Genomic DNA, 14,135 nt, shown 5'->3' with positions numbered 1-14,135 from the left:
TCCTATCTCATTTTTCCCTAAGCGGTGGGAAAGATGGCCTGTCTAGTGAAAAGAGGTGGGAAAGGCGAGTTTTCTTGAAATTTAAAAAAACAGTCTGAGACTGAAGTCCTTTATTCCATAGGTCAGACACACGGGCACTCTGTGATTGGTCTCCTGAGAGCAGTCTCTCCTGGCTGCACACCCAGCCTCATGGCCCCTTTTCTGAGGAGGTGGTGTGAATCCCCGTGGGGCCGCCATCCTGCGTCTGCCCTCCAGCAGCTTACCTCGGGATCCTCTGTTTCAGGTCTCTGTCCTGGGATGCCCTGACCCAGCGGTGCATGAGATTGCCTATCAGTATGGGAAGAACGTGGGCATCGCTTTTCAGGTTGGTCTGCTGCTCTGGAGGGGTGCGGTCCAGCGGGCATGGCGGTGGGGATACTGGTGTGGCGGGGCTGTGACAGCCCTTTCTTCCTCTCCAGCTGATAGACGACGTCCTGGACTTCACCTCGTGTTCTGAACAGATGGGCAAACCGACTTCAGCTGACCTGAAGCTCGGGTTAGCCACTGGCCCCGTCTTATTTGCATGTCAGCAGGTAGGTTTTATGCACTTGCCTGGGACACACTTCCGGGAGGCCCTGTGAGACTGGTACCTGCCGGGCATAGCTGATGGGAAGGTTAGATGAGGTGGGAGCGTTTCTAATAGACCAGAGTTCTAGATGTGATCCCAAGTACAGGACTGAAGCATCCAAGCCAGTCATTTTTGCCTCTGAACTCTGGTTCCTTGTCTGTAACATGGAGAAGATTATAAGCTTCCTTCCAGGGCCACTGTAAGGATGATATTCATGGAGATACTGTGTGCATTAAGTGCCGTGTGCATTTAAGGAAGCACTGTGATCATTTCTGTGTGTCTTGGGCACTGACAGGGTAGGCAGTTTCCACATCTCCATTATAGGGCTGGACTTTGTGCATCAGAGCCCGTTCAACAGGCACAGGAAGGCCCCCAGCAGGAGTAATTCTCCAGTTCTAGAAATTTAACCGGACTGTTGGCTGCTCTCAGCGAGCCTCTGCCATTGCCTCAAAAATGTCAAGAGCAGAGGGATGCACTGGGACCACAGTTTCTTCTTGGTCCAGATTGAGGGGCTGTCTATTAAGGAAGGAAGTAAAGCTTCCATCATCTTCGCCTTAATATGCATGAAAAACTGGAAGCTTCGGAGAAAGCCTCAGTGACTCGCAGGGCGGACCCGTCCAGATCCTGCTCTGGCCCCCGGCCACGCTGCTTCTGGTTTGCCAAATGCTCTCTTTGAAAGAAGTAGGACATTAGCTGGTATTTGGACTTCTTTCTAATAGATTTTCATCTTCATGTTTAATTCATTATTTAGCAAAGCTAAATGTTCATCACCAGGCTGTGAAATTTAGAATTAGCTCTTTGGTCCAGAATGTTGTAACTTGTCGTCTGCTGAAGATTTTGCCTCCATTTCTCTCAGAATTTACAAAGATAACTCATGTTTTCCATAGACCTCAGTGATTCCATTTGTGTTTTTTTTTTCTTATGGTCTGATTTTTAAATATTGGATCCATTTTGATATGCTAAAAACCAGTGACCTTGCTTTCGCTCAGTTTCTGGTATAAGAAAACAGTCTTATCTTTTAGCCATACACAGGGAGATACTCAGAGAAGGCGGGTGCCTGGGGGCAGCAGGGGACAGAAGAGCGAGGCTGGGGACAGGCTCTGGGCTGCCCCTCGGGAAGCTGAGGCAGAGGTGAGAAGTGTGAGGGCTGCTAGGAGTGGCTCCTTTCTTCTGACTTGCCCAGCCAGAATTCAGAGCAATACGTTCTGACAGAAATCTGCCAGATCACCTTGTGTGCATTAAAGCGTGAGTGAGGGACTTTTTTTTTTTTAACTATGAGCTCAAAAAAGCAGAGGATTCACGAGCCACGTCCATGTAATCCACGCCTCTGATTAGAAAGAGGCAGCACTGGCTGCAGACCCGCGGCTCCTTCCCGGGCCCCGGTGAGGAAAACTAGGGTGAGGAGCCACAAGCTGGGCCCGGCACTCTTGTGGCCCAGCCACAAGCCCTGGTCCCTGGGCTATCAGGATGCCTGGGGAACACGCCTCTCCCTAAAGAAGCCTGCAGTCTGCTGAAAGTCTCAGGGGGCTGTGCCGTCAGAAGTCTCCCCAAGCCTACCTAACTGTCCTGAGCCCCTGGGACTCAGTTAACAGCAGGGTCCCACTTCAACCTTAGGATGCGGAGTGTTTGCCTCTTCTGATTGTGTTTGACCACGAATCTATTTCAGAAGAAACACATTTACTTTCCTCTCCTCGAAGGAGTATCACTAATTCTGCCTGCAGATATGGAGGGAGTGACATCGGAGGGCAGTGGAGCACTCCCACAGATGGACTTGTCAGTTGTCTACGAGATTAAGAAGTGATGGTCTTTTAAAAAAGGAAAAGGGACAAACAAAAGCATGCAGTGTACGAAAGCACAGCTGTGTATCACGGGGACGCCCCAGCATCGCGACTCACCCTCACTGGCCAGGCTTCTCCCACCTGCCCAGAAAAGGAGTTAAGGCACAGCCTTTGGAGTGAGGCCGAGCAGGATGACGCTCCAGACAGGACTTGTTTCCTGAGCAGACTGACTGTTCTGTCTTGAGGCGCACGGGCCTACTGTTAGTCAAATGTTTTAGTTCTTTTCAAATAAAACATCACGTCTAGGCTCTACTAGTTCACACTGTCAAAAATTAAGATTCTTGGTCAGAAATTTGTCAAGATTTGTGGGCCTAAAATTGACTTGGGATAAAACAGTTTCCATAAAATAACATGAGACTGTGCAGTATCTCCACTGAAGGCAAACGCATTGCTCTTAACCTCTGATCTCACAGCTCCTTTGTGGGTAGGTCGTATGTCCCTTCTGCAAATAAGAAAGTGATGCTCAGACTTGGCCAGAAGGAAGCCTCGGGTAAATGGTACAGCAGGCTTTGCATCCTCTCAGACCAGTGTCGTGTCCCCACACGCTCAGTATTACTGCTGCTGCCTGTGGGGATCAGCGCTGGTGTCCAAAGGGCCCGTCTGAGCCCCCAGAGGCCACCCAGAGCAGGGAACTGGCTTCTCCCATGCTGGAAAGGCTCTGAAGACACTCAGGAGTCCGTGTCAAGCCTTTGCTATTTGCCCATTTAGTGGAGTAATTCCAAGATGCCTGTCATCTTTTTCCATAGGTAGGTGTGTTTTGTTTGCAGATTAATTCTTGAATTTTTCCACTTAAGAACATTGAGTTTCATTGCACCAAGACAAGCAACTTTGGGAGACCACTATTCCTTTCATTTAGCACGCTGACTTGTCTTACAATTGGGAGTTTGTTGATAGAAACCCCTTCTGTTTGGAACTCACTATTTTTAAAATCTCTCAGAAGAGGTTTTTCAGTCCACTGGGAATTGAAGAAACTCTTCCACGTCTCTGGGGCAGTCCCGGAGATGGCAGCATGCTCCATGTGCATGTGTACACATGCTACTATCTATAAAAGACACAAATCTTAACGTTAAAGTAAACCTTTAAAGAATAGAGGTTGGATTTCAGGATCTTCAGAAACCAAATGGAAGTTGTTTTCTTCTTTGGTGAGATTATATTTGTTCCCAAATACCCTTGAAAAGCTCTCTCCTTCCTTCTTCTGCATCTCTTCCTTCTGTGATCAGTCAGCAGACCTAAATGTCAACCTGTAGTCATGCTTCCAACTGCCGACACCACCACCACCAGCCCCGCACCAGCTGCACGGGCTTCTGCTATTGTTGTAAGTGTTGCCGCCTTAGAGTCACCCCCAACTTTTGCTTGAGTAACAAGTACACCACAGTTTACCGACCACCTTTTGTCATTAGTTTACAGACAGACCTCACAGTCAAGACACTGATTTCGGCCACAGGTGACATCCTCTTAAGATCAGAGCCCAGGCAAGAAGAACCTTCCTGTCTCAGTGCGTCTGCAGGCAGGCCGGCACTCCTCCCGCCTGGTGCATTTCTCATGTCTTCTCTCAAGTTTCTGGAACAGGAAGAGTTTGGTATTTGCATATTAAAACTGCATATACTTCATGCTTCAAAGGAAAGATGTAGTCAACACTCAATGGAAAAAAAAAATTTTTCCCCCAGATTTTGCTTTCTCAGTGCTTTTCATAGTAAAAGGAATCAAGAGAAACCACCCCATCAGCATATTTTACTCCAGTTGTTGGTACTGCAGGAAAATGCTCATCTCCCCTAAAAAAGGCAGTTTTACCAGTTGTTGGACCAGTATCACATTAGCTTTGAGGATACGCAGCCTTCTAGAAATCCAGTTGTGAAATGTGGTGTTAAGTAACTGAGACCCTACTTGGTTTGACTCTTACCACTAAAATTGACTGATGGGAGCTTTCCTATGAAACTTACATTTTTTGTTCTTAAAAGACCAGTACCTGAAACTAATCACTGGTTTTCATTTAAGAACTAACCAGGTGCCGCTCTTTACATTTCATAAAGTTATCAGCCGCCTCTCCTTTGTCTGGACACGTACTTTGTTCCGAAAGGAACATTCTTCATTCGTCATTTGCTGCCATCTAGTTGAGATTTTTCTGTGTGACCTATTTTCCCTTCCAGGATTACTAACACCATGGTGGTTCCAGGACAAAGCTGACTTCATCCCCCAGGCACCCTGCCAGGGGAGCACTGGCCACTGCCCTGAGCACTGCCTGGCCGGAACCACACACCTTGTAACCTCATTTCACAGACTATAAGCTGTTAGAACAGGTTTCTGATCGTGTAGCTTGGCTCCTTCCTAACATAGACAAGGTGGAGGAGCTCAGCTGTGGCAGCGGCAGGCCTTGAGCTTGAGTCTAGAGGAGGAAGTGATTTGGTGTCTTGGCTTCCTGGTTCTGTTCCTGGTGACAGTACCCTTACCTGGTTGCTAAGTACTACAGGACAGATTTTTCTCCTCATTGCACCTTGGACCTGTTTTCTGTTTTCCTCTTAACTGCCATCGGCTTAAACTGGTGTTTAGAATTCACTCCAGTAACCTGACTGCCGCTTCTGTCTTGGTCTCCTCTAACTCCATGATTCTCAACCTTGGCTGCATATTAGAAATGCCCGAAGTTTTTAAAATATGACGCCGGGGCCAAACCCCAAGCCAGCTGAGTCAGAACCTTAGGGAGCAGATCCAGGCAGCTGCACCGGAAGCCTCCCCAGCTGACTGCAGGGCCGGTGGGCATCTAGCAGTGCTGCCCTGGTCCATCCATGAGCTGAGCTTTTCCTGGGAGTCCCTCTGCTCAGAGACTTTGGTGTCTCTCAAGTGAGACGCAGTTTAGGACTAAAAAGCACAAGGCTCATCCTCGTCTTAGGCCGGTGATTTGATTTTCGTAGTTTGTAGGCAGGACCGGCATCCCCTGGGAATGCACTAGAAGGGCACCCTCAGGCCCCATGGCTGCTGAGTCAGAAACTTCAGGGGAGAGGCCCAGTGGGCCCCCAGTGACTTGGGCAGCCGAGAGCTTGAGACCCTGAGGGAAGCCAGCAGGTGTCGGGGTGTACACTGGCTCCTCCCCTCTCACTCAGCGTTGGACCCAGCAGAGAATACGCGGCAGAGTGAGCACTGGTCGAGGCACCTCTCAGGGCGTGGCTCGTCGCTGGGCCTGGAAGGAGGCATCCTCTTCACTCTGCTGCTGTAATTGGTACAGCTTGCTGCTCCCCCACCCCCATCATTTAAACCTTTGATCACCTTTTTTTTTAACCTGTTCTTACAAACTGAAGCTTTAACATTTGATTTCTCCCAAGAGCTCTAAATAGGTTTTCTTTCTGGTTAGTTCCCAGAAATGAATGCTATGATAATGAGACGGTTCGGTTCACCAGGAGACGTGGACAGAGCGCTACAGTACGTATTACAGGTGAGACGATTTCAAAAGGAAGAGTGGCAACAGTAGGTATGGTGCAGTGGAAGAGTCCTTTGGTAACCAAATTAATGTAACGAGTTTTAGACGCAAGACCAAGTTTGGTCAGGGAGTGTTCTATGTTTTCCTCCAAGAGTTTTATTATGTTGGCCTATGTTCAGGTCTTTAATCCATTCTGAGTTTATTTTTGTGTGTGGTGTTAGGGAGTGTCCTTCCTAATTTAGTTTTACATGAGGCTGTCCAGTTTTCCCAGCACTGTTTACTGAAGAGACTGAAAATCACTGTATAGTCTCATCTCTTTTGTGAGATGAGGTGACCATAGGTGCGTGGGCTTTCCATCCTCTGCCACTGACCTGCATTTGCTTTCATGCCAGTATCATACTGTCTTGATTACTATAGCTGTAGAGTAGGTACAGTCTGAAGTCAGGAAGCCCGATTCCTCCAGCTTCATTTTCCTTAAGATAGTTTTGGTTATTGAGGGTCTTTTGTGTTTCCATACAAATTGTAAAATTTTTTTTTCCAATTTTATGAAAAATACCATTGTTGGTAATTTGATAGGGATTGCACTGAATCTGTAGCTTGTCTCGGGTAACAGAAGTCCTTCTGACAATATTCTTTCGAGGACGTGGTATGTCTCTCCCTCTGTTCATGGTGTCTTTCATTAGTATCTTCGTTTCCTGCATACGGTTCTCTTTTGCCTTCTTATGTAGGTTTATCCCTAGGCATTTTATCCTTTTTGTTCCAGTGGTAAATGGGACTGTTTCCTTAATTTCTCTTTCTGATCTTTCATTGTTAGTGTATAGGAATGCAAGAGATTTATATGTATTTTGTATCATGCAACTTTACTATTTTCTGGTGGCATATTGAGGATTTTCTATGTATAGTATCATCGAAAAAGTAAGAGAGTTCCAGAAAAACATCTACTTCTGCTTTATTGACTAAGCCAAAGCGTTTGACTGTGTGGATCACAACAAACAGTGGAAAATTCTTAGAGATGGGAATACCAGACCACCTGACCTGTCTCCTGAGAAATCTGTATGCAGGTCAAGAAGCAACAGTTAGAACCGGACATGGAAAAAGACTGGTTCCAAATAGGGAAAGGAGTATGTCAAGGCTGTATACTGTCACCCTGCTTATTTAACTTATATTCAGAGTACATCATGAGAAATGCTGGGCTGGATGAAGCACAAGCTGGAGTCGAGACTGCCAAGAGAAATGTCAATAACCTCAGATATGCAGATGACACCACCCTTATGGCAGAAAGTGAAGAACTAAAGAGCCTCTTGATGAAATAGAGTGAAAAAGTTGGCTTAAAACTCAACATTCAGAAAATTAAGATCATGGCATCTGGTCCCATCACTTCATGGCAAATAAATGAGGAAACAATGGAAACAGTGACAGACTATTTTTTTGGGTTCCAAAATCACTGCAGATGGAGACTGCAGCCATGAAATTAAAAGACGCTTGCCCCTTAAAAGAAAAGTTATGACCAACCTAGACAGCATATTAAAAAGCAGAGACATTACTTTACCAACAAAGGTCTGTCTAGTCAAAGCTATGGTTTTTCCAGTAGTCATGTATGAATGTGAGAGTTGGACTGTAAAGAAAGCTGAGTGCTGAAGAATTGATACTTTTGAACTGTGGTGTTGGAGAAGCTTCTTGAGAGTGCCTTGGACAACAAGGAGATCCAAGCAGTCCATCCTAAAAGCAGTCAGTCCTGAATCTTCACTGGAAGGACTGATGCTGAAGCTGAAACTCCAATACTTTGACCACCTCATGCGAAGACCTGACTCATTTGAAAAGACCCTGATGCTGGGAAGGATTGAAGGCAAGAGGAGAAGGGGACAACAGAGGATGAGATGGTTAGATGGGATCACCAACTCAATGGACCATCCCCAGACACGAGTCCGAGTAAGCTCCACGAGTTGGTGATGGACGGGGAAGCCTGCTGCAGTCCATGGGGCCACAAAGAGTTGGACAAGACTGACTGAATGAACTGAACTGACTGATGTATAGTATAGTATATCATCTACAGACCATGATGGCTTTACTTTTCTATGCGAGGCAATCACTGTTGAGTAATAGCAGTGAGTGGACATCCTTGTCTTGTTCCTGATCTTGGCAGAAATGCTTTTTCGCCAAGGAGAATGTTGTTTGCTGGTGGTTTATCATAGGTGGCCTTCATGTTGAGGTAGGTTCCCTCTACGTCCACTTTCTGCAGTTTCTGTCAATTTTGTCAAAAGCTTTTTCTGCATCTATTAGAAATGATCATATGGTTTACATTCTTCAGTTTGTTAATATGGTGTGTGACACTGGTTGAATTGCATATACTGAAGAATCCTTGTATCCCTGGGATAAATCTTACTTGGTCATGATGTATAAACCTGTTAATGTGTTGTCAAATTCGGTTTGGTAGTACCTTGTTGAGGATTTTTGTGTCTAAAATGTGTCATATTTTGAAACACTTGGTAAAGAAAATCTGAGTCCTTTCAATCATGATGCTACAGATATCTTGTTCTGAATGACAGGGAACCATGCAGAAGAAAATAAAATCAACTATATGTCTTGATATTTCCATAAACATTTTGACATAATAGAAATAGTAAATATAATTATTTTACTAGTGTTTAGCTTTTTGAAAGAACCAACATAAAAACATGGTTACAAAATGGAATGCAAATCTCTATAGGGTAAAGATAGAGGAAAGAGAAGGAGCAGTGGTTTCCTCGTCTCAGATGAGATGAAGTCAGAAGTTGATGCTACATGACGACAACAGTGACCAATAGAAGGACTGAAGACAAACAGTCTGGTCAAGCTGGGAGACAGTACGGCTGGGCTTAAACCCGTCTTAACAGAAAGGCAATAGATAATTAAAACCAACAGACAAAACTGGTGCCTTTGGAAGAAGAAACTTGATTTTCATTTAAGCTCTTCTATATTATGAATGTATTATGTTAAGTTGCACTTAGAGTTTTACTGTATCAATTTTAGTGTATGTGTAACTTAAAAACTAATACGTAAATGAAAAATAGGGGGAAAATAGATGGCTACTTGGTATTAATGAGTTCATTGCTTGGCATGGTAATAGAATAAAAATGTGCTTCAGTCTGAGAAAGTGGGAGAGACACAGAGAACATTAGAAACAACGTCCAGCTCTTAATCAGATCTCCAGAGGATGTTTTAACTCACTGTAGCAGGACTTTAAAGAGCTGACCCCAGTGGCTGACGTGCATCTGTTCTGTTGTATTTTCTTCCGCGTCCGGTAGAGTGACGGTGTGCAGCAGACAACCTACCTCGCCCAGCGGTACTGCCACAAAGCGGTGAGCGAGATCAGTAAACTTCGACCATCCCCAGAAAGAGACGCCCTCATACAGCTTTCAGAGATGGTGCTCACAAGAGACAAATGACACCTCTTTCTGGTATTTCTGGCAGCTATTTTACCAGATTGTGCCTCAAAAATTCTGTGGAATACACTTTGCTTCATGTGCAGATAACCAAAAAAATCATTTAAAAAGATCATTTCCTTATTAATGGGACTTTTTTTTTTATTGGCAAAGTTTTTCAGAAAACTTTCTAAATGTATTTAAACCATCTGAATCTGTCATTCTAGTCCTATAAACTCTAATCGAGGTATCTTGATGGTTATATGTGGTATTGTTTACACAGTTATAGTAGCCACATGTAAAGCCATTACACAAATAAATAATCAATGTTAAAATTCATATGGTTTATCTTGTTTCACCATAGGAGTAAAGATCATAAAACTGAAGTCTACATTTCAGTCCACGTTAGATTTTAACAGTATCCAAAATTTCATATAGGAGAATGGTTTATTATAAAAGACTGTACATAAAATTTAGACAACAGGTTATATACAAAATTAAGAGAACAGTCCACTTGAAAAAAATGAAGAAGGTAGCTGATCACCAGTGATACTAAAATCATGTTTAAGATTAACAAAGGCAAAATGCGTATGCAACAGTCACATTGATTTGGTAGCAATAATGGCCTTTAATTTTCAGAAATAAACATCTTGCACTAATCTTAACATTTACTATACTGTGGTAAGTCTGAAACGCCCAGTAGTACATAACTAGAAATCCAAACAAATCATTGAAACACAGAAACCCACGACTGAGTGCTCTACTTCAGTGTCCTAGGCAACAGAGAATTATACACGATGAGAAAACACCCCTCGAACCCTCCCTTAAGGGGAGACACACAAAGTGCACATGTTGCATTTCAATTATGTCAAAAGACAGCACAGATCTGTTGGCCAGGTATATCCCTGTTCAATGATTAATACATGGCGCACCTTTTCCCCCCAATTACTTTACATTTAAAATCTTTTTATGTTGCAAGTGCCAGGTAATGGGTTAAACAGTGCCTATTCAAAAATCCATTGCATTCACTTCTACCAAAAAAAAATATGTAAAAGATAATTAGCATTTCCTATCATTGAATCAGTATATGACAGTCCACTGGAAAACCAGAGGACTTGGAGCAGTCCTTAAGAATCTCACCTACAGCATGTGCACTTTGACATATTATCTTAGCTTTGAAAAAGCTACTTTAGAAAAGGAATTCAGTAGACTGACTTGTAAATAACCATCTGTGATTTTAAATTCTGCAAAAATCAGCCACTGCTATTGGGATAGGTTGAGATAAGGCTAAATTTTTTTCCAAGTTAATATATTGAGAAAATAGAACCATAATTCTGCAATAAATCGGTATCTTTTATTTATCATTATTTTTAAAGCAAACCAGTGAAGGAAAGGACAAAAAAACCTTTGGTTCACTTACGTATTTATGAATGGAAAAAATTTATAATGCAAATTCACTGATTAAAAAACTTAGGTACAAATTACAACATTACAGGTAACCCTTTGTTTTTGTTTTACGTGGAGAACTTAGAGACTCAGTTCATTTCAAGAGACCTAAGTACGTGTACTCCAAGAATTACACAAATTGGAAGCATCTTGGATTTTTTTTAAGTATATTTCAATACATAAATTTGTATGCATGCTTTAAACAAACTATATTTCAAGAATGAGAGAGTCTAAACAAAAAGTATGACCAGCACCAGCATTTAAGTTTTCTGATTTTTAGTATTAGTTTGACAGAGCGTTAGTAACCATGCTGCACTGAGACATGTGATGGCACGATCTGAATCACGATTTATTAAATAGACCCCACACCCCCAGAATATTTAGGCTGGTCATCAGGTTAACAATGTGTAAGTAAGTATGTAAGCATAATCTGTGACAGGCAGCCTCGTTGTAGAATGCTGCTCAGCAGTCCACAAACTGCCTCAGAGATTTATGCTTATAAGTAGACATTCAATTATACCAATAAAACAGCATGTTCTGAAAATATGGGCACATTTTAAAACATTTTAAGACAATTCTGTTAACCATAATAGTCCCACAGTATGACTGAGTGATAATACGAATCTACTTTAAAAGCAAAAATTTAATCAGTATAGTGCATGATTGATTCCACATAGTTTCCTGGGAACAGACCAGTCACTCGATTGCAGACTCCTTCATACCAGCCATCGTCGTTTTTCTTTATTACATAGATGATTGCACCCTCCATAAACGACAGCTCATCATCCTTGTCTTTTGTATAATCGTATATTGCCACAACTGTGGAGAAGAATTGGAAGATCATGTGAGTGCATTATATCCAAAGTTTAATTGAATTTTTAAATGTAATGCCAACAAATAGTATAGCAAACCCAAGCTTTTTATGAATACTCTTAATTCTTAAATCTATATATCCAGGTAAGTCAAGTACCCAACTGTGTGCCTAAATCACTAGCTTGATCTTCAGGCCAAACTGACAAATAACTTGAGAAGTCAAGAGTTCTACCAACCTATTTCGGAAAGGTCTCTGAATTTTAGTATTTATTACATGTTTCAATTCATTTGTTCAAATATCTACTAAGTGCCAACCATATGCAAAGCACCATTTATCAAAGTAACTATTGAGTGAAGCTGCAGAGCCAATCAGTAAACCAGGTAACAACCCGAGCTATCTAATTTAAAAATATACATATATTATGAAGTAAATCTCATCCTGCTCATCCCAGAAAAATACTCATATGTTCATATAATTTATGGGGCTATACCTAGATTTAAATATATATACACCTTAGAGGTCAGCAAGAATTTTTCTTTATTTTTAAAGGAGAAATAGATAAGTAAAGACTCACATAGGACTTAAGAGAACATTTTTGCCATTTATTGTGTTATCTGTGATTATGCTGAGTACAAAATATCCATTTCCTTGCAAACAGTTGTGGAGAGGAAAGACATCAAAAAATCACTAGCTTTCCAAACCACTGGTTTATTAAGTATTCCTTCTTTCTGGCTTTATAACATGATCATTCTGGAATACGCAATTTTCCAATATATGTGAAAGTATGTCATACAAAATTTTTTTCATTACCTCATGTAATCTTTTTCTTAAAAGAGGATTTTTAAGACATTTAAGATATTTTGGAATTCATTTTTTCCTTAAGAAAGGTGGCTATGCTCCATAATTATTCTGAATCAATAAATTACAATAAGGAAGAGACCTGAAGTACTGATCCACAGCATCATTTGATAAAGTAAAACAGGCGATCTTTTTTTCCCCCTTTACAAAACAGTATATGAAGTAAACTCAACAAGTACATTTTCCTCCATTATAATCCTGCAGTGAAATCACAGTGTAATCACAGGCTCAATTAACATGCCCAGTTTCAAAACACCAAAACATACAGCATAAATAACATTAATTATCCTGGTATTTTTGGCTAAATAACCACCCAAGAAAACCAAGTGACTGCTAGAAAGAAACATTTTCTTTTGTATTCCGTCACATTTTTAGTGGTATAGATGAGTTTTAAACTGATCATGACAATGCCTGATATCCTCAAAGTCATTCAGCAAAATTAAAATAGTATTTCCTCATCTTCTTAGTTCCACTTATACTAAGGGCTGGTAAAAAACACTACACCCAACTCATTGTCTCTATTTGCCAAACCCCCTCTGTAAATGAAACTTAGTCGCCCCTCCCCTTGCCCAATGCATATATTCTCATGTAACAGTTCTCACTGCTGAGTATTTAACCATTAACAATGTGCGTCCATCCTAGTGTGTAGGAGCCTAGTCCACATAAAGGTCTGAACTCTCCCTTCTCTATATACTCACTGTAGGGTTCTGTGGGCCTAGACATCTAGTATTCTTATCTACATCTGTCATGGATGCATGCATGCTAAGTCACTTCAGTCGTGTCCAACTCTGTGTGACCCTATGGATGCTTTGCAGCCTGCCAGGCTCCTCTGTCCATGGGATTTCCCAGGCAAGAATACTGGAGTGGGTTGCCATGCCTCCTCCAGACCCAGGGATCAGACATGTGTCCCTTGAATTGCAGGCAGATGTGAGCCAACAGGGAAACCCCTACATCTGTCTACATGATAAAAATTTGGAGATAGCTATCTAGTCCCTCTGAAATCTTATTTTTCCTCAACTTAGAAACAATGCTTTTAACTCGTTATAGATACACTGTCTTATTAAAATATTTCAGCCTCCTGAATATCATCCTCAAAATTAAACATACTATTAGTCTAATATAAATGACTGAATCTGACTTCTGCAACAGTCATGTCATACTGTTGGATTAACATATTCAATTGAAATCCTATTAAACCTGGTTTTAATCATCTTGTGACTTATAAAGGTGACTATTAAAGGCTTTAAATATAACCCTACTAAATACCAACTTTCTGATTAAGACCAGGAGTCCGTAAACAATGGCCCATGACCAAATTCAAACCAAAGCCTTTCTGTCAATAGATTTTACTGGGGCACAGCCACATCCTCACTTGTGTTCTGTCTACGACTGCTTGTTTTGTTTTTCCCCCTTTGGTTGCACTGCATGGCTTGTGGGATCTCAGTTCCCCAACCAGGGTTTGAACCCGGGCCCTCAGCCCGGAAGCGTGAAGTCCTAACCACTGGACCGCCAGGGGATTCTCAACGACTGCTTCTGTGCTACAACAGTGGGGTTGAGTAGCTGTGACAAGTCTGAATGACCAGCAAAGTTTAAGATATTTCATTTTGCAAATATATACAAATATCAAAGAATTATGTTGTACACCTGAAACTAATATGTCAATATACCTTGATTACTTAAAAAGTTTATTATTTGGTCTTTTCCAAAAAATCTGGTGACTCCTGGTTTAAGACTCATTATTTCATTCAACTTGTGAAGAGAT

The 14,135-nt window shown here is 41.9% G+C and overlaps 2 protein-coding genes across 18 annotated transcripts in view; one reads left to right on the top strand and one right to left on the bottom strand.

Annotated features, from left to right (window-relative positions):
- Positions 1-9,594, top strand: part of PDSS1 (decaprenyl diphosphate synthase subunit 1) — a 39,960-nt gene extending 30,366 nt beyond the window's left edge. For 2 of the 5 annotated variants that reach the window (XM_061435883.1, XM_061435887.1), the window contains exons 8-11: positions 284-364; positions 459-572; positions 5,789-5,869; positions 9,139-9,594. In XM_061435883.1, coding sequence (XP_061291867.1) covers positions 284-364; positions 459-572; positions 5,789-5,869; positions 9,139-9,279 — 417 coding nt within the window. In that variant the 3' untranslated portion in view covers positions 9,280-9,594. Of the gene's footprint in view, positions 1-283; positions 365-458; positions 573-2,273; positions 2,424-5,788; positions 5,870-6,756 lie in introns of those variants that run through there. The other 3 variants (XM_061435885.1, XM_061435884.1, XM_061435886.1) reach the window with 3 other exon arrangements.
- The window catches only part of ABI1 (abl interactor 1), an 87,983-nt gene continuing 83,432 nt past the window's right edge, over positions 9,585-14,135 (bottom strand). For all 13 annotated transcript variants that reach the window (XM_061435881.1, XM_061435882.1, XM_061435869.1 and 10 more), the window contains one exon: positions 9,585-11,520. In XM_061435881.1, coding sequence (XP_061291865.1) covers positions 11,345-11,520 — 176 coding nt within the window. In that variant the 3' untranslated portion in view covers positions 9,585-11,344. The remainder of the gene's footprint in view (positions 11,521-14,135) is intronic.

This window comes from Bos javanicus, chromosome 13 (genome assembly GCF_032452875.1).
Source record: "Bos javanicus breed banteng chromosome 13, ARS-OSU_banteng_1.0, whole genome shotgun sequence".
NCBI lineage: Eukaryota > Metazoa > Chordata > Mammalia > Artiodactyla > Bovidae > Bos > Bos javanicus.
Note: the sequence above shows the minus strand (reverse complement) of the source record. Positions and strands in the feature narration are given on the sequence as shown.